The 19,761-nt window shown below is 33.3% G+C and overlaps 2 protein-coding genes across 2 annotated transcripts; both read right to left on the bottom strand.

Annotated features, from left to right (window-relative positions):
- Positions 1–1,850: 1,850 nt before the first annotated feature.
- On the bottom strand, positions 1,851–8,144 carry LOC120342109 (ras-related protein Rab-35-like). The gene is made up of 6 exons (XM_039410799.2): positions 7,973–8,144; positions 7,836–7,886; positions 7,529–7,652; positions 7,008–7,132; positions 6,792–6,916; positions 1,851–5,344 (listed from the first exon to the last, which is right to left on the bottom strand). The coding sequence occupies exons 1-6, from the start codon at positions 8,022–8,024 to the stop codon at positions 5,213–5,215; spliced, it is 609 nt and encodes a 202-aa protein (XP_039266733.1). The 5' UTR covers positions 8,025–8,144; the 3' UTR covers positions 1,851–5,212.
- Positions 8,145–12,848: 4,704 nt separating this feature from the next.
- LOC120342196 (deoxynucleotidyltransferase terminal-interacting protein 1-like) lies at positions 12,849–19,283 on the bottom strand. Its single transcript, XM_039410918.2, has 14 exons — positions 19,135–19,283; positions 18,680–18,801; positions 18,108–18,284; positions 17,445–17,540; positions 16,915–17,053; positions 16,544–16,608; positions 15,880–15,933; positions 15,453–15,527; positions 15,062–15,120; positions 14,795–14,855; positions 14,449–14,520; positions 14,321–14,373; positions 14,056–14,225; positions 12,849–13,556 (listed from the first exon to the last, which is right to left on the bottom strand). Exons 2-14 carry the CDS (start codon positions 18,785–18,787, stop codon positions 13,318–13,320), a joined length of 1,368 nt encoding a protein of 455 aa, XP_039266852.2. The 5' UTR covers positions 18,788–18,801; positions 19,135–19,283; the 3' UTR covers positions 12,849–13,317.
- Positions 19,284–19,761: the final 478 nt, after the last annotated feature.

Below are 19,761 nucleotides of genomic sequence, written 5' to 3'. Positions count from 1 at the left end.
AGCGTGAAATGCAAGAGTGGCTTCTGCGACGGTGATTTCATCCTCGTATTTGCTTCCTGCTGTAACAAAATAATTTCACATTTTTGTTGATGCGACAGCCCCTCTTACTGTTTTGCGATGTTTTTCCGATTGCAGATGGGTGTTTAAATCACCATTACCATTGTGCACGACAGATACATAGGTTCCTGATTTGCAAACCAAGCATTCTGCCCAGTATGTTCCCCAGCTTTTAATTTTTGGGGGGTGTTTCGAAATTTAGGGGTGGTAAATAATTTGCTATTAGCGATGAAACTATTTGTATTCTCAAAAATTGGTATGTATTTAAGAAACGATGTACATGAGGGGGTCCCCCGAGTTGATTGTCGGCGAGCCAAAATACACAGCAGGATAAAATTGTAGGGCCAGAAAAGGGGAGCGAGGAAAAGTGCGCGACGATACGGCTGGGGTTCAGGGCGCGCTTGAGCGGCCTGAGAAAATTTTGAGAAATAGGCTCTAAGCTTGATTTTAGATACACCTAGCATCGCAGTTTGTTATGTAATGAAATTAATAATTATAATATTTAGCTGATAGAATTCCCGAGGAATAAATAACAAGCACGGCTTTCAGCAAGTAATTTACAACTTATAGTGACTAATGAAGTTACTTGCTCATGTAGCATATGGCATCGTATGATTGGCTACTTATGGCTTGTTTTGTTACACATTTCACATTTTTTTGAACATGTTTGTTTGACTTTTGTACGAATCAAGCAATGAATTAAATTTTGAAATACGCGCGTCAACTGATCATAAAGGCGCATAATGTTGTATTCCTTCAGAACTGAAATATTTTGTTGGCAAGGAAGACAAATGGCTGAAGTTTGATTTTTTCCAATAAAGAAATAAAAACACTGCCATTCATCTAAAAAATGTATGTTTTCAGTGCCTACTTTTTGTTTTGTGACATCTTTTAAGCTTTCTTAATATATGGCTAATATGGTATCTAAAATACTGCGGTGTGTAATCCTAATACCCATACGTATACATAAGATACCGGTATAATTCAATTGTTACGAAATAAAAGTGCTTAAACTGTGATAATGATGTAACGATAGACGGAATCTAAAACTCAAACGTACCATATGAAGTGTTAAACTATTTCACTCAAGTTCGGCGGGCCATTTTAAATCGTTACGATGTTTTTCTTGCATCTCGTTAGTGAATGTGTACTTTCGTTTAGAATTAGCCATTTGAAATAATATCTATTTTTATTAACAATAAATACAACCCAACTAAAAATGCATACTCTAGTCTAAAAAACAAAGTAATTTACCACCAGACTAACTGAACCAAAATGCTTCAGGGACAAGCACTTTCGATCCCTAATTCCTGACTAGCTTCTTATTTGAATAGAAAAATCCACAAGTAAGGCTTCGCGGTATAAAACTCCTGTATTCAGCCAACTTAACAAGGAACTAGCTGCTGGTCAGCGAATAATAATCAGGAAGTTCTAAATGGTAAACATCATTGATAAGGAAAACGCTCTGTTACATCATAATTCTACACAACCTCCTAGTATTAACAGTGTGCACAGTACGATTGCAGATGTAGTAAAATTGCGGACATTTGAGCATTTTTTTAAATTCTTCCCGGACGCAAAATATAACCCTAAATTCCGGACATGTCCGGCCGGTATGGCAACCATATGCTAACCAGTTCGCTGATATCGTAAAATTCCGTGAGACGGTTCTATAAAACCGGTGCGAACGGGCTGAATCCCACCACGGCACTTACCTAATGTTGTCCTAATTGCCTACGGTGAATAGAATTTTTGCAACTGAAAATGAACTGCTACAAATCAAGAACACCGTATTTCAAAGAAGTCAAGTGTATAAAAGAGCACTTTATAATATAACTTGATTAAGTAATAATAAGTATGTAGTAGTTTCCAAGCTTAAATATAATGTGATAACACTAATACTAAACTGAAACAGTAAATCAGAAATTGATGAGAAGAAATTAAATCTGACATAACAGCTATTACTTCACGCACACAATCATGTGGCATCAAGCCCCAGTAACCAGATTAATTTAATGGGACAAAAATCAGTAATTAATCTGCAATTATTATACAACATCTACAAGCATTTGGTGTGTGGAAAGTAGGTAAATCATCATCAACAAATATGGGAAATTTTTTCTTAGAAAATTTATGACGAGTTTATTGTCAATTACAACCATTTTTATATACTATACATGTTTCTAAATGTCTTCCAAATATGCATATCAATAAGAATCATATGTCACACATGCAAATACAATCCAATAAATCACTGGAGAATGTGTTAAACAATTGTTGGTATGAATCTTCCTCATCATTGAGGTTCAAATGGAATTGTTAAGTTAAATCAAATAGCTTAAGCCATGACATAATTCATTTTCATGTTTGTAAGTTTCATTATTATGCCCCTTTTTCCATTTGAATACCTGTGGCCATAATTTATATGTCATGAATGTTGAAAATCTGAACAAAAACAGCGAGATGGATTCAAGTATTACTCGTTATTTGCTCTTAGACAATTTACAAAACATATTTTTACAGGAGTAAAAATTTCCCAATAGACATTTCAATATTAGTTGAGATCATCACTTTTAATTGAAGCAGCTGTTTATTTTGCATTGAACAAGCATTTGAGTGAATCTTATGATATTCATTTGTAAGAAATGAATTAAATTGTGTGAGATTTCATGAGACAAATATGAAAGTATGAGCACATGGACAATAAAAATTCAACTACCAAGGAGAGGAGATCGTGACTTTTACCAGATCAGAGCCTTAAAGATTGGTTGAATTTATGCACTGAAATGCTATTAAAAAGATATACAGACAACTCCATATTTGTTCCTCTATACATAGCCTATAGCCAATTGGGAAAGTAATGTATAATAAATTGTTTTTAACAAGGCTGAAAACAAATCACTTTTCAACACTTGTTCAGCGTCATCTAACATTATATTTGTATGGCTTTGCGTGTGATATATACCGAAATATCACGAATATATGATCAAATAGAATATTCATTTTATCGATTTAGTTTGTTGAGGCTTGACGAATTAAATATAGTCAGAAACGATATCGATGAAAAGCCACAATGGGATATCATAATCCTATGTATGCATGAATTAGAAGTGAATAACTCTTTACAAGAAAATGCGAAGTTTACATAACGGATAATAAATCATGACAATATGCAATATTTCATAACCGGTACTTATACGTTGATTACACTAATTTTATAATAAGTTATAAGAAAAATTATCGCTGAAAACTGTATCTAACATTTTATAATTATCTGCTGAGCTTCACGTTAAAATTTAAACTCCTTCATTTTGCATATCATACAATAGATACTTTCAATATACGATATGGTAGGTAAATTTAAACATGCATAAATATTAATTCAATAAACGAATAACATTATTTACGATTGATAAACTGTGAATTTGCTACCAGACCAATGACTAAAACCTTGTACGTTTTTTAGATTAATCAATCGTCAACTCATAGTCTTATGTGTACTTTATTAACTAGCCTACAAACCTACAAGCTGGTCAAGGTATGGCTAAGTTGGTACGGAATGATATGAGAGAGACTTTTCAGTACTTACTCATACTCAAATAGCATAATTTGGATTGACATTTCAAAATTTCAGGTATTATCCATGATAATAATAGAGATGACCAATGGTACACACCATTTAGATGTCTCAGAGCAATTAAAAGAGACACATAAATTATTGACATCAGTCAAGAAAAATTTTGTAAAATGTATTTTAACTATTGTTGCTGTTAATTGAAGTTGAGCTTGACAGAACCATAATAAAAATTGACTATAATATTTTTTCTCCATGAATTTCAGCATGAGTATATGCTCACAACTCAATAAGAATTTTCATTCAGAATTAGGTAATTCTTAGCATTGAAATCTAATTGAACATCCCTCTACATATAAAGACCATGTTTTTTTAAACTCAAAATAGTCAATTTGTATACTAACCATTCTCTGTATAGTTACAAAACACAAGGGCATCCATAATTTCGCTAATAATGATTACACCAAAATGCCAATCAAATGCAGTTGAATGAGTAATAATAAATACCCTTGTCAAATGAAATGGAATAGTAATACATAATATATCATGTCTGTTTTTGTAATCAATACTAATTCTTTAGATTTAGACACTATGCATGATTTCGAAGTACAAACAGACATTTATTAAAAGCCAAAGTTCATGAATTTCTACTATGAATACAGCTGAGTAATTGTGATGGCTGATTAAAAGGCTGATGCATTGAAAACAGTGGGTGACAGTACTGCTTTCTTGCTATGACAATGGCTATGAATACGGCTGTCTCAACTTCTAGGAATAAAGACCCCAAAACAAATAACCGTCTCTCCGTCAATAGCTGTTTTTTGGTTTGATTTGAACCATATTATTTAAACAACCTTACAATTATGGCTTAGATTTTTTTTTTAAACACAAGACATATATAATAAATTCTTTAATTTAGGTGTTTTTCAAGTACTCTGATCTACAACAATAAGATGTGTTTTTTTGAATATTTAAAGCACTTCCCAGCAAAGATAATTCGTTTATTAGGAGAATGTCGTCTTATGAGAAATGTATAGTTAGAGACAAATCAATTAGAAAAAGTTGAAAATATAGTAATCGATGATGAAAAAAAGCACTGGAGCTTCATGAATTAAGTCTCCATTCTATAAATACACTACAAACTGCATTGTATAGACATGATTTTTCTATGAGTGTGAGCTGGTCAATAAGCATTATCAAATTATGTTTCCAGCGTCAGGTTCTATTTTTGATACAATGTGTATGCAACTTTCTATGTGTTGAATAATGAATTATATCTGTTACTTTATGCAGTTATAACATGTGGCAAACCCCAGGGTACTGATTTTGAAATAATATAATATAGAAATTGAGTGAAAAGAATTGATGTTTCTTATATTAAAAGACCTAATATCATTTAAATGGCTCTTTCAACCATACCTCCAACTCCACTGTGATATTTTTCTAATATTTTTACTCCACTGTAATAATATTTTGGGTTATTCAATAATATAGTCAGCTTCTGACAACTGGGGCACATATGGTGATAATTGGGGCCCAGAAACCAGATTTTATATATAATTCGGCGAATAACCAATCTCATTAACAGCATCCACCCTTCTTTTTCCCCTTTTTCTTTGTATCTAGTTTAACTGTTTCAATGTTTTGATCTCGACCAGATGCCTCCGCAGATTTCTTGGTTCTTAAAACTTGTCGTGTAACTTCAGTGAACATCTGAAAAGTATAATAGTAAAATAAACTAATCATGTTTATTGAATAAAACTTAGGCATAGCCTCATTAACCAGTCATTCTGTGCTTATATTTATGACAGCATAATATTTCATACTTCTAGTATTCCATTATTATAAATAAGGCTCAAATTGGTGTATACCAATTAAAACTGGTATAACTTGAAATAATGTTAATAATTTGACGTACAGATTTGATGATAAAGAGAAAAATTGCGTACATACAATAGTAGTTATTTAGTCTTGTTTATTTATTTACAATTACACATAGTTTATACCTATTTATCTGTTGTTCAATAGTGAATATCAATCACTTTAGACAAACCTTGCATTAGTAAAACTTCAAATTATTCAACCGGGTATGTGGGATGACTGAAAACCAGTCATCATCAAGTAATGAGTAATATAAAAGGTTATTTGTGTCAATACAGTAAAGTATGCCGAACATGAAAAAAGGTTAACTAGCTATGTCTTCCTAGTGACAAAAATACTATGTGACAGTACATTTTAAAATGGATAATTGAACAATGATTCTTATGGTCATAAGTCAGTAAACTATCATTTTAGGCATAACATGTACTAAGTCATCTTGAACCGTTTTTTTGTCAACATTTATTGAACCAACATGGTATAGCTCCTATGATCAAAAAGCACATAATTTGTATAATGTCATAATTTGTAAATGTCATAAATTGTATATCTCCTGCCTATGCTATAACTAATAGATCTCTAAGGTATATAAGAATCACACGAAAAATTTACTGTAACCTACGAGACAAGACCGCCTCAGCCATCACACCAATTACTTCCTGCTATGACCTGACTTGTTGATAAAGCAACAGGCAAAATCCTGAAACTTCTTAAAATGTGAAAATTTCCTAATGAACTTACTGCAGTCAATTATGATTACTGATCAAAAAAGGTCAGTCAGCAGAATACAATGGCATGATTATGGCATCATGAGATGGCAGTGATTCACAAAACTGGTCTTGACTAATTTGAAATGTATTACATTTCCATAAGAGATTCATACTATTACGAAAAACAATTTTGTACCTTGTTTGCTAAGAGAAATTGGACATCAATGTGAATTCTTTGTGCAAGTAGAAAATAGATAGTTTTTAAAATCTATACAGTATAGCATAAACTATACACATATTATATGGATACAAGTTCAACTGAACTGAATTGGAGTAGATTTCATTTCCATGGAGGATTCAGAATATCACAATAAACAATCGTATTTGCTGAGAGAAACTGTAATGTATAGTTAAATATTGACACAAGTATGCCAGTTTTATCTTATTAGCTGGTGATATTCACACACAAAAAACAGTAGCCTACATGGTTGTATTCTAAAATTACTTTCAACATGCCTATCAAATATGCAGAAGCTTATAAACTTTTCAAACTGTATGATCGGCAGACTCACCTCTTCAACATTTTTATTTTCTTTCGCACTTGTTTCAAACAATTTTATTTTAATTTGATCTGCAAATTTTTGAGCATCTGCTGTTTCTACAACTTTTTTGTCAGGATCATCATCTTTATTACCAACTGTAGAAAGAAAAACAATCTTCAAATTAATTTTCAATACAAAATTGTTGATTTCAACCGATTCTACTTGAAGAGATTAAGGAATACTAACCTAATATTTTATTGACGATATCACAATTTTGTTCAATTTCATGAAGCCACCTCTTGACATTGACAAATGATTCTGCACTTTGCACATCATAAACAACAATAACACCATGTGTCCCTCTGTAATATCTGTTAAAATCATTAGTACAATAAAACTGTTAATGTCCGACTGCGATATATTTTGTTACATGTTTTCAATATAATACACAGAGATACTGGAATAAAATACTGATCAAAACAGAAATAGATTTGTTTATTCCAATTTTTTTAAAGACCTCGCTCTACTTTTCTGAATCTTATTTCGTAAAATTTGACCTACGGTAAATATCATTTAGAATGAAAAAAATTAAAATTGGAACTAAATTTTGATTACCCTTATAATTTTTAAAAAAGTGTTATTTACTCATTACTACACGGAATTCAAAACTAACTGAGATGCATTTTTAAACATTCATAATTGAAAGCCTGAATGAGTTAATAAAACAACAGCTCACGAATTGTACTCGCTACAATTTATATTCTTACGTTGATGTTATTGTACGAAATCGTTCTTGGCCTGCTGTATCCCAGATCTGTAATTTGACTTTTTCGCCTTCAATTTCAACTGTTCTGATTTTGAAATCAACTCCAATTGTTGTAATATAACTCCCTGTGTGTGGCATTCAATAAATAACACAAAGTGCAAAGTTGAATCAATGTATCACAATCATACACAAAGCATTAAGAACGTAAATTACACTCAAATAAATTAACTCTTTGAAAATTGAACATAATTCAAAATAAAAACCTAAGGATGAAGCTTGGAAACAAATTAAACTGGAGATATAAATACCTGAAAATGTGTTGTCTGCAAACCTCAACAACAAACTGCTTTTGCCGACACCTGTGAAAATTTACACTTTAGTCATCAACTTTTTACTTGGTATGCATAAAAAACAACACAACAAACGATAGACACAAAGTACTTACCACTATCTCCTATAATTAAAAGCTTGAACAAATGATCATATTCCCTTGCCATATTTCATATGGAGGTGTAATTAGGGAAACCTCCCTTTCAAATTATATAATAAGATAACAGGCTTGACAAAAAATAATCCAATGCAATAACTTCCACAAAAACCTGGTAAAATTGTATAAAAAGTGCAGTTGTTAAATATTCAGAATCAATCAAATACTTGCCATGTCAATTGTTATATTTATCATTGACTAGGTGGAGCATTACTGTACTGTACTGTATTCCAGTGTTTTCATCAATAATATCACCTTATATCAGAAGAGTTACTTGTTCAGAGCCATGTTCAGGCTAAGGCATTGTCCATGCATATGAAAACAAATAACTGGCCAACTACTCCCATACCCAACATGGATCGGTAACAGGACGAGGGGCCATGGTTTGACATATGATTAAGCCTTTTAATCGACTTTCCTCTACTCTGGGATAAATATGTAAATCCTATTCTAATTCCTGAGCAATGAAATTGTACGACGAAACGACAATTATTCCATACAGGAGTTGTATTCAAAATCTTTGATCATTCTTATACTGTCCCGAGTTTCGTACCTAACTTACCTAACGTAGGCGTAGCATAACAATTTTTTCACGTGTCAATCCTAACCCCCACCTGACCACACCATCCAAAAACTACGTCACTACGACGTAATAGAGCCCTTCAAACTATGCGAACCGTCATTCAAGACGCGCAGACGAGAACCCGAAATCGAACAGCTATTTCTCTCGTTTTCTCGTCGCAACGATCCCGATAGGAGAGAGATCGCTGACGTTAGTCAGCTCTTTATCGTCGGCGCCGATGTCATTTCGGGCAATCGTACGAGTATTTGGCAAGCTCTATGACGGGATTGTGACGACGTAGTGACGTAATTTTTGGATGGCGTAGTCAGGTGAGGGTTAGGATTGACATGTCAAAAAAATGTTATGCTACACCCACTAGAAGTACGTTAGGTACGAAACTACACGAGACCCGTCCCGAGCTTAGCATGTTGAAAACTAAAGATGTGCCGATATCACTTTATTGCCAATACTGATATCAATACTGCTATATTTTTAAATTGTCTATATTATCAACCTAATTCCAATATGTAATTAACATCAATATGTATATAAAATGTTCTTGAATGTACAGAACAATGGGATAGAATATTTGTTTGTTTATTGAATTTACGATGAACATTTTTTCAACTAAAGTAAAATATATCCCAGAATATGAGTATGCACAACTTCAAATCTCTATTTATGATTCAAATGCATAAATGGGTTATAAATTTAGGTCAATGACTCACTATACTAACTGTAAAGAGTTTGATAAGGCTGTATAATTCCTCCACAGCAAAAATAATTCCATCTCAACAAATGGGAGCATACACTACAGTTTTCACTAACAAGTTTCAGAGTTTACAACTCTTGTCAGTCTAACTAACAATCTTCCTATTTAATCCTTTTCTTAAAAATTTGGTGAGCTTTTCATGGGACATTTCACACATTCACTTCAAGCAAAACAATAAATCTAGCTAAAACAATTCATAATGACTCATTCTAATCAATTCAATCGCAACTATAATAGTACATAAACAATTTTTAGTTTCTGGAAACTAAATTATAAAATAGCACCACCATTCGCAGAGAGATTTTAAATCAGATAAGCAGAGTCTAGATATTACATAAGTAAATTTTGGAAAATCATGCTTGTTTTGAGTTATTTATATATATCTTCGTTAAAGAAGTTGTTTATAGTTTGTTATAGAACTTATTTAGCACAGCTATAGCTTAGGCACAATATTATTATTATACTGTTTTAATTTAAATCCAAGCAAAGTCAATTAGGTTATGAACATAAAAGTTTATTTAATTAGAATTACTGCTTTTATGCCTTGCATTTCTAAGAGCAGCATGAGGAAAGCCATAAACAGTGGTCTCAACTGGTCAAAATGACCAATAATGCAGTGATTTCAAATATGGGAATTCATTACACCGGTTTTTCTCAATTCCAAGGCCAAAAAGATTTGAATGTTTTACGTGAGCATTTTAAATTTTCAGTCACATCTATACAAGCTGTAAGGTAACTATAACTATTTAAACAAATTTGACATTTTAGTGTGAAGATTTTAGCATAGACCTTTACCAAAGCCAAACATAGTACTGAACTATGTATGTTATATAAAATCCATCAGCTCTGATGAAAACATTTTCTTGCCAAAAATAATCAATGATAGTTGTAGCCTATATGGCATAGCCAACAATATGAGAATACAGCATCCTTTACATTCATAGAGCTGTAGAGGGATGGATTGCAAAAAACAATTTACTGACAGATGGTAGACTATATTCTGATCCATACACAAAATATTCTGGTAATTAAAAATATTTCACATGCATTTTTATCTCTCAGTGAAGCTGTCTGCAGTATGGAACAGAACATTTGCAAGATATAAAGAGAATAGAAAAAATCAATGGAAAGGTATTGCGGATAATGGTTCATTAAAAGGGATCAACATACAAACAGTCAACATCAAATCTCAAAAGATATTCATCCTTCTCAAAATCCTCATCAAATCTCGAAAGATATTCATCCTTCTGTTAGTTCTTACTTTGGTATTGATACTGAGATGCTAATACTAAAACCTGAAAACTGTGGGCTGTAGAGTAATCTGGTGTTAAGGGTTTTATTTTGTAATGATCAATAAATAATATTGTAAAATACTTTCGAGAATTGGAAATAATATTATCTGTTGATCAAGGTTTATATTTGACGCCAAGGATCTTCGGTTTATCGCAATATCATTGATGGATGGGACAAAATAAACATTACTGGTACTTTAAATAACAACATATATCTGTATATTCAGATATTGCTGTATCAGTGTACTGGTGTAAGTCTGAAAAGATTGAAAATTGAACTTATATTTCCATCCTTTTAGGACATTCAAATTACTGAATTAAGGCATATCAGCATATACCTGTATACCAGTATCAGATTGAATTAGTCATTATTACTGCTGTACTGTATTAGCTTGAGTGTTTTAAAAGTATAATAGCCCAAAAGTTCAATACATTTGCGCATCTCTTGTTTGGTCATTTCTGACCCTAGCCTGGTTAATTGGGTTTGTTTATTTTTTGTAACTTTTTTTTGTGTGTGTGCTGGTGGGCGGTTTTAAGGCTTTGCCCGCTCTCCAGAATTCTCCCTTTTTAATTGGTGTGTATTATGGAGTTTTCAAAATAAAGTATCTACTACCTACAGACCTATGGTTCGGCAAATAATTAAGCCGTCTTATCAGCTCCCCAGGATAATTATGTGAATTCTATCCTATACCTTAATTCTATCCAAAGTCAACAGAATCACTGTATCATAAACATAATTAATTAAAGATAATATTTTAACAGTAATTAAACATCGTTTTGTGCGCTTTACAGCTAGACCATGTAACCAAGTCCGTACCTTATGTTCGGATGTTAGCACTACAAAACACTGAAACATGAATAACTGTTTTACTATGACTAAATACTGAAATATCACATATATACAGAATAATTCAACAGCAGCCCACCGGCATTGCTTTACGACTGTACGACAGTACGATGGCCTCAGACACCCAATACGCCTATGAAATGACGTCATTCAATTCCAGTCCCTTCGCGAACCTCGCTGGGTCCGAATCTCATTCAGGAGTCCGGAATTGTCCACGTTCACTTACTAAAAAGAAAGACATAACTGTGTCTTGAGTTGACTCATGTCTGCATTTTATTACCGTACTAATTACTGTATCGAGTCGGATAATTTTTTGGACAGGCATTCCATGATATCGTGCGACACCTGACCAGACTTGTATCTTGACAGTTGAGAAGCGACCAATTCAGGTTTCTTGCACTTTTCCAAGAAATTCGAAGGAAGTCTCGCAGACGCAGAAACTGTTACACCCAACTCTTAGCTGATATTGTTATAGACATGACAGATATTTTTTGATACATCATTGGTGATTGACTTCCATGGTCTTTGGTCCTATCGCCATCTCCCAGTCTGTACCAAAATGAGTTCTGTTCAATTTTTTATCACTTCGAATATGCATTTTGGTTGAAAAAAATAATGAGCCTCTATATTTCTCCTCATACACGACATATCTGATGAATCAGTAATTTATTTTTCCACCATAGCGAATAAAAAATACAAAAAATGAAGTAAAATGGTACTTCAGGGTGAAAGGAGGCGCGAGACACCAAGACTGGTTATCGAGCAGGGACACTTAATTTCGGGTGGAAAAAAGTTAAACAACGGCGATTCGTGGTGGACATTCGTCCCTGCAGCTCGCGGATTTGAAACCTGTGATAAACCACATTGTACATTTATGTATTGGCTATGTACAATTATTTATAAATGCCGGACTTATAGCCGCCGAATGAGATCTCATGTTTACGACCATCCGGTAGGTGCCCGTCAAAGTCCCAGCTGAACAAATAATTGCGCCTAACCTTTTCCCATGAGCAAGAAAAATTAGATCCAATACACGTCGCAAGCGTGAGGCATATTCTTCTCCCTGCTCTGGGCAAGTACGATAAGATGGTTCAAATTGCTGCTAGCAACTCTGGCACGTTCCTCTACTAACAAGACGGAGCATGGAGCACATGTTTACTATTCAATGACCCTTGCCAACTGATAGACGCCAGTTTAAAACAAAATTTCGAATAGACGGACACATAATGCTAATGCCGACGCGCGATGGTAAACGGGTATAACGCTTAGTACCACGCACAAACCGCAGTGCATAAGCTTGCCTCACAGTCGGCCAAACACTAATCTTAATTAAATTTTTGGTGAATGAATTCTACAGAAAATCACAACACGGCTGAATGTAATAAATTGCACAATTTCCTCGTAGACTGGGAGACAGTACTGGTTAAAACATATATAAATATAAAGTACATATCGAGAATTTCGCATTTTCATCATTACCAATATTTCAACAAATTTTTTTTTTTGAGGCACATAACGTCAGGATGAAAAATTTAGGTCCTATATTTCTTCCAGTTTCTACACTTAATGTGCTACTGAAAAATATCCAAGAATCATACAAAATTAGCTCACAATATCGAGAACAATGTTAAAAAATAAAACAACAATAAAATTGAGCAAATCATAAGATTTATAAAAGTTATTGCCTTATGAAGCCCTATCTTAAAAGTTTTCAGTCATACCCGTCCAAATCAAAATTAGAAATTACTCCTCTCAAACACCTATACCATTGTTTTTCAAACATATTATGCAAAAAGAAGGCTCGCATTGAGTTGAATCGAATTGAAAATATTAGCCAGTCGCATGACTACGTCCAGTCCTATCTGGCTCTGAATCACTATATCCAGATAAACTTTCTGCATCAGACTGTCTAGTGAATGTAACTCTTCCATTACTAGTTTCATCCATCTCTTCTGATGATGCACATATTGCAGCTGCAGCTCGCTCGGCTGCTGGTCTTGTAGAGTGACGAGGTGAAGTTTGACCTACACGTTGTTGATGATTTTGATACGACTTCACCGAAGTATGTTCTGATAATAAGATATAATAAATTGAAGAGATCCATATAAATTATGGGTTTTATTGAGGTGTATTGATAAATGATTATCGTCATTGCAAACGAGATAATAAAATAGGATTTTATGCAGTGGCAAGTCAGAGAACAAAGTGAAACAACTAATTTAATGCCCTAATTTCGATGTTCCACAAATATGTGTACCAATATAAAAGTAACTAACTTTGTTCGCCTACTTTACATCAAGTTGTGTAAAGGGACTGAAACCTATGGGCAAGGGGATATTCACTTGGCAAACAGACAGTTTCCGGAATCGTAATAAAACTAAAATAGAGAAAATCGGTACAAAATTATGGCCGGAATCAGAATAAAATTATGCCTTAACCCTAACTTGGTACTCTACAAGAGTATCCTAATTTCTCCAAATAAAAACAATGAAATTTGTCATCTGTTGAATGAAAACTTGAAAATGAATAAAATGAGAGTAAGGGCTTTAAATAGTTGCAAATGACTACCTTCTTTTACCACTAAAACCTCGGATCGTGGTGGAGCGGGTGATGCAGTCTTTCTTGTCAGTTTCTGTGTCAATTTCTTTTCCTTGATCATAAGTGCTCGCATTTTTTGCAGAATAAATTCAGGAAGAGTAAAGACTTGTAATTCCTCTCTCATTATATGTGGACTATCTCTGCAATCGAACATAGGTAACCATGATGCATAATTGTGTAAACATTAATTTCATTCAGTAATAATAATCTAAACTAAAATTATAATAGTACATACTTGTATTCATTATCTATCAGGTCAAATATGTTGTCTGCAATCATGATAAATGTCTAAAAACAAAAACAAGTTAATGCAACTGCTTCCATCTCAAGACAGATTTGAAGGATATGCTTAACATTACTTACATTTTTTCCTCCCGTAGCCAACATACAGTTGTTTTTCACCATCCATTTTTTATCATCTGGGTCACTGGAATACTGAAAATATTTAAATGGTAAAAATTATGTTGCAAAACGAAAAACTGGTTATTGAAAATATGGTTGTATATCAGTATGATAGTTTGTAGATGTAAAAAAGATTGATGGTTTGATGCAACATATTTCTTTCCACATCTACGCTGGTAAATTTTTGGAATGAATAATACATAATGCCAAAAGGCATGAAGAAAATTGGATTTATACGACACTTAATTTATATGAACTTATATTTCCGAAAATATCATCAATTATGAGATTTATGATTCAGTTATACCTTGAATAATTCTGGATGCTTCATATAAATTCTACCTCTGGTTGCTCCAAGTCCTAACGCTCTGAAATGAAAAATTTTATCAAGATACAGTTACAGATATGTCAGGGGTACGAGTAAATGCAAACATTTTTCTACAAATAATTTGTAATATTTTAGAGATTCTAAAATGTTGATCAGAAAAAAAACTGGTAAACAAAAATTTAATAGATCTAAACATTAAAATTTCCCCCAAAGTTTAAAAATGTAATTAATTTAGGCAAAACTTACTTGTTTGCTCTTGTTCCCATTATGAACTTGGTATCAGTATTCAGCTTATCTGGATCCCACTTTAAAACACAAACGTGTATAAGTTACATGTCCTCAGATGCAAACACAATCGAAAGTTCAAATTTCGTGGAGGATAATTATGAAAGGATTGTTGCACTCCTCGCCGCCGTAGGGTGGTTCACGTAACCGCTGGCCGGTTACGGCATTCTCCACTAAGTCCATGCATCTAAAACAAAAAACTGACTAACTAATCCCATACCCAACATGAACTGGTAACTGGACGAGAGGCTATGGTTCGCCATTTGATTGGTCTTGTCAATCGCTCCTCTCTCCCAGGATAAATATGTATCGGTGAATCTTATCCTAAACATGACAGAATCAAATGACTTACATTATCACGACTAAGTGGTTCTCTTCCACCCTGTTGAGGGCTTCCATATCTTCTTGGAGTTGCCTTGCCTCTTTTCTAAATGTAATATATTTACAAAAACTTATTCTGTCACCATAAAAATATACACATTTAGTTCATTTGAGGCAACCCTTTAAAAAATTTCTTAGGTTTCATAGATTCAGAAAATATGGGATCTTTCAAGTAGATTTGAAGAAAGATAACATTGGGTTATAAAAGATATGTAACAAAAATTTGATTCCATAATTCAAACAGATCAATTTTTTCATTACACAGATATAAAATAGAGATTTTTGGAAAATGTTGTTCATTATAGCAAAAAGTGAATTTTATACCATTTTCGCTAAACCCCCTTTCCCATGTCATTGTGATATCACAGTATGTTAATAAAATTGCCTAAATTACTCACTGCTGATCTGGGAGTTGGAGAGAGTGATCTTCTTGGCGAGTGTTTTGCAAGTCTCTGAAATTTTATAAATTTCTATTCATTTCAAAATGTATTGAATGATACAGGGTGGGCAAAAACATTTGTTTGGTCCACCCTGTAAAGAGGAAAGTTAAATATGTAATATGCTTGTTTTCCAACAATGCAAATATTCAATCACTTTCAATGCCATGTTGAGCCGGCCAGCATTTAATTAAATAAACGTTCAGTACTTTTTGTATACACTAATTAACATATCACCTATTTTTGTCTAAACAACATGACAGTTTAGCTATCGTATATAGGAAAAATTACAAAACAATATCTATTTCGCATTAGTTATTAATATGGTGGATGGTTGACAAAAATACATTGCTTTTTAGCATAAACACAATAGAAACATTAGATGAATGACATTGAAAGTTTCTGTTCTAATATGCTAGAAAGCTTCAGTGACAAATACCTCAACGATGGAAGGTCATCAAAATTGTCACTATTATTTGCATATGCAGATATGCTTTACATTTAGTTGGAAAATTCAGTCATCAGCCATCAAAACTATTCCAATTACTCGAATGTGATGATCAAAGAATGAGTAAATAGTTTTAAAATGTAAGTAAATTAGAATAAATATAATTTTAAATTTTACCTTTGTCCAAGGAAAATCTGGACTTGGCACTCTCTTCATAACCATCCATCCAGGTAGTGATGACGCTAAAATAATTTAATTTATAAAACAATAGTTTAGACCATGGCTCTTCAAATTGGATCCCAAACCCCCCTGGTGGGTCTTAAAAGTGATCAATGGGGGTCGCGGTACCCAATATTGTCAGAAGTAGCCATACTTACTCTTCTTACATTTGACTCCACTTACCTGTGCGAAAAATCTTTTTTGACACTAACTAATTTTAGGACAAAATAATGATTTTTTTTTGTTTGATTGATTTTAAAGATTTAGAACCAGTGTTAAAGCCCACCATTAACGAAAGCTGTGATAATATAAAATGACATTGTAATTACCTATAGATGTCTGTTGTTGCCCTTTTCCAGAACCTGCATTCTGGATTTTAGCAATTTTACTTTTTGGTTGATTCACAGGAGTCCTGGTGTCAAATAATGATTTGCAATGTTCAAGAGCATCAGAACAAGCTTTAAAAACCTAAGAAGAAAAATTGGGTTCGTAAATTTCAGTATTATACAGCATAGAATATGATATGATCCCCCCTACCTGAATTAATTCTATGAATCGCTCATGTACTGTGTTTATATTGGAAGAAAAATTCATGTTTCTGCTGGTACTTATCAACTGCATTGCTGGTTTTCAGAAGTTATCTTAAGTTTAGTCTTACAACATATTGAATAAAAAGCCAATATTTGTATCAAAAAGCTCAGATTTGAGTATATCGGATAATAAATTGTGCAATAAAAAAACTAGATAGTTTTTCCACAAAGAAATTAAATGATCCCGTCTCACTGATATAGACCTTGAATAAAAAATTATTATACGAAACGAATTAATGGACAATTATAAAAAAGGTAAATATTCCTACCATATTCTCAACATTGAGTTCATCAGAAGTTGCACATGAGGTAAATGGCTCAGTGTGCATGTTTGACACTATATTTTCTGTCGCATCCCGAAAAACCTGGCATGATTGAAAGAGGTGACATTTAATTCCTTTATAACTTGATTTGACATATCAAACAGACAGGTTTTGAATAATTCTCAACGAGGAAATAGTCTTCCAATCAAGCACTTTAAAATGCTTGACCCAACAACTTTCCTACGTTTCGCAAACATTTTGATACCGAATTTTAAAATCGAAATAAACAAATTGATAATTACAACTAACGGTAGGCATGTTCGGCAAGTAAACAATATTAAACTGACATGTGCTTTCACTTATGCTAGTTACAACTACAAAACAAAGGCCATACGACAGTCAATGTTACAACAAAAATCCGTATGCAGGCGATAATAATTTGATGAGCAATTTTTAATTTAGGCATCAAAAGTAAAATCTTCCACGGCCACAAAAAATTTGTTCACGACCCCCAGTTTACCACTGATTCAAATTGTGGGAAAATGGCCCAACAGTATGTTAAATCATATTTGGCAATGAAAATTTATCACAACTGACAACTGTATTTGACAACTTAATCTTCTCATTTAAATTTTAAAATGAGATTAAAAAAATAAATGTATAGCACACCGAAATATACTTCTTAAACACTTCCACAACATCATAGTTGATTGCTGGCTGTAAAACTTTTCTAGTGAGATCCAAAGAATCGGTAGCACTTGCACGACACCGCGGTGAAGCACCAAAATGTCCGGATCGTTTTCTTATAACATGGGGATGATCAAGATGATACACGCTGAACGGTTGCTGGTATTAAAAAAAGATATAATTGACTTGGTTGAAATTGATATATTTTTCGGAAAATTTATCTAAACCTAAAAAAGTAGAAATTTACGATTTTTTCCTGAAAGATGCCTGGTCCCAACATGAATTGACTAGCATTAATTTATTCAAATTTGATAAATTGGCTTTAGATTTCACTCATATTGAAAAAATTAGTAGGTATAAATGTATGATTGATTATGAAAAATTTCTGTGAGCCCTTCTACACTAGTTAGGTTTTTGAACTGTAAGTAAACATTGTACATCAATGCAACTCGATTGAGATAGTTTGAAGCATAACATTATAAAGATTGTAAACACAGAAAATAACCAGTCTGTCAGAGAATAAAAATATACTGTCATTACACTGAGGTACTTACAATTTCAGTTAGGTCAGGTTCATCCAAGTTTTCAGAAGGTATAGATGACTTTTCAACAGGCCAGAATGTTTTTGAAACATAACCACGAGGAATGAAAACATCTGACATGACGACTTATACTTCTGTTGACACAGAGACTTGCAACTTTATTATTTCCAGATTTAGGTGACTGTTTACAGGTATATCATTTAGATATGACACTTATATTTCCTGATAAAGTATTCGATAAAGTCAGTTTGTGCCACATTTCCTTATTCCAGTATTCAGTTACTTGGGATCACGAAATAAAGAGCTCATGCAGTCATGGGCTATTTGTTTGTTTTGCTATGTATTGCTTCTTTGTTTTGTTGGAACAGAAAATTGAAATAAACTTACTTACTGTAATTAGCAGTGCTATAGTCTGATCGTGGACCAATGCAGCATACAATAAATGTTAAACATAATGAATCAAATACCTGATTATCATTCGATATTAGATGTATTTGATGTACTGGTTGTACTGATGTATACTGATACACGACTTGAAGATTAATCAACAAAAATAAAGACCAGATAATTAAAACAATCAGAGAATTTTGACCTGTGTCAGTGTGTGGAGCATTTGCTAATGATTGAGCAGCAGGTAATGAAGTAATGTGGTGAAATGAGTTAGGATAGGATTTATATAATTGTCCCTTTGGTCCGGTTACCAGCCATTGTCGGGTGTGGTACCGGTACCGACATATGCATAGTTAGCCAGTCCGTATTTGTTTCACTTTCAGATCAATTTTGGAATGCAATTTCAACCTGGTTTCCTTTCAAAATTTTTACTTGCAGAATTAACTGTGTATATACGGATAAACTGAATATGTAGCTCTGCTCTGAACCAAGTGTTTTCACTATTCCATCCAACTTCAAGCGGAATAGACGATTTCGGGAACCTGTTGACTAGTTGCGAAACGAGAAGGGTGTCCATCCCCGGGAAAGTCCCTTTTCTAATTTGGGCGGACGAACTTGATCAATTTTGCCTCGTAACGCGCTTCTCGCAATTTCACTCACCCAAGCTTCAGGGCTAACCAAAGAGAATAGCTCGTAACTACTAT

Source organism: Styela clava, chromosome 3 (assembly GCF_964204865.1).
Source record: "Styela clava chromosome 3, kaStyClav1.hap1.2, whole genome shotgun sequence".
Taxonomy (NCBI): domain Eukaryota; kingdom Metazoa; phylum Chordata; class Ascidiacea; order Stolidobranchia; family Styelidae; genus Styela; species Styela clava.
This window is presented reverse-complemented; position numbering and strand designations above follow the sequence as displayed.

Excerpts from the sequence above, each read along its gene's own strand:
- LOC120342196 (XM_039410918.2), bottom strand. The coding sequence starts at position 18,787 with ATGTCAGATGTTTTCATTCCTCGTGGTTATGTTTCAAAAACATTCTGG. Across the intron at positions 18,285-18,679 it reads AACCTGACCTAACTGAAATT|CAACCGTTCAGCGTGTATCA; the intron begins GTAAGTACCTCA and ends TTTTAATACCAG. Across the intron at positions 14,856-15,061 it reads ATGGGAACAAGAGCAAACAA|AGCGTTAGGACTTGGAGCAA; the intron begins GTAAGTTTTGCC and ends TTTTCATTTCAG.
- LOC120342109 (XM_039410799.2), bottom strand. The coding sequence starts at position 8,024 with ATGGCAAGGGAATATGATCATTTGTTCAAGCTTTTAATTATAGGAGAT. Across the intron at positions 7,133-7,528 it reads TTTCGTACAATAACATCAAC|ATATTACAGAGGGACACATG; the intron begins GTAAGAATATAA and ends TGATTTTAACAG. Across the intron at positions 6,917-7,007 it reads TATCGTCAATAAAATATTAG|TTGGTAATAAAGATGATGAT; the intron begins GTTAGTATTCCT and ends TTCTTTCTACAG.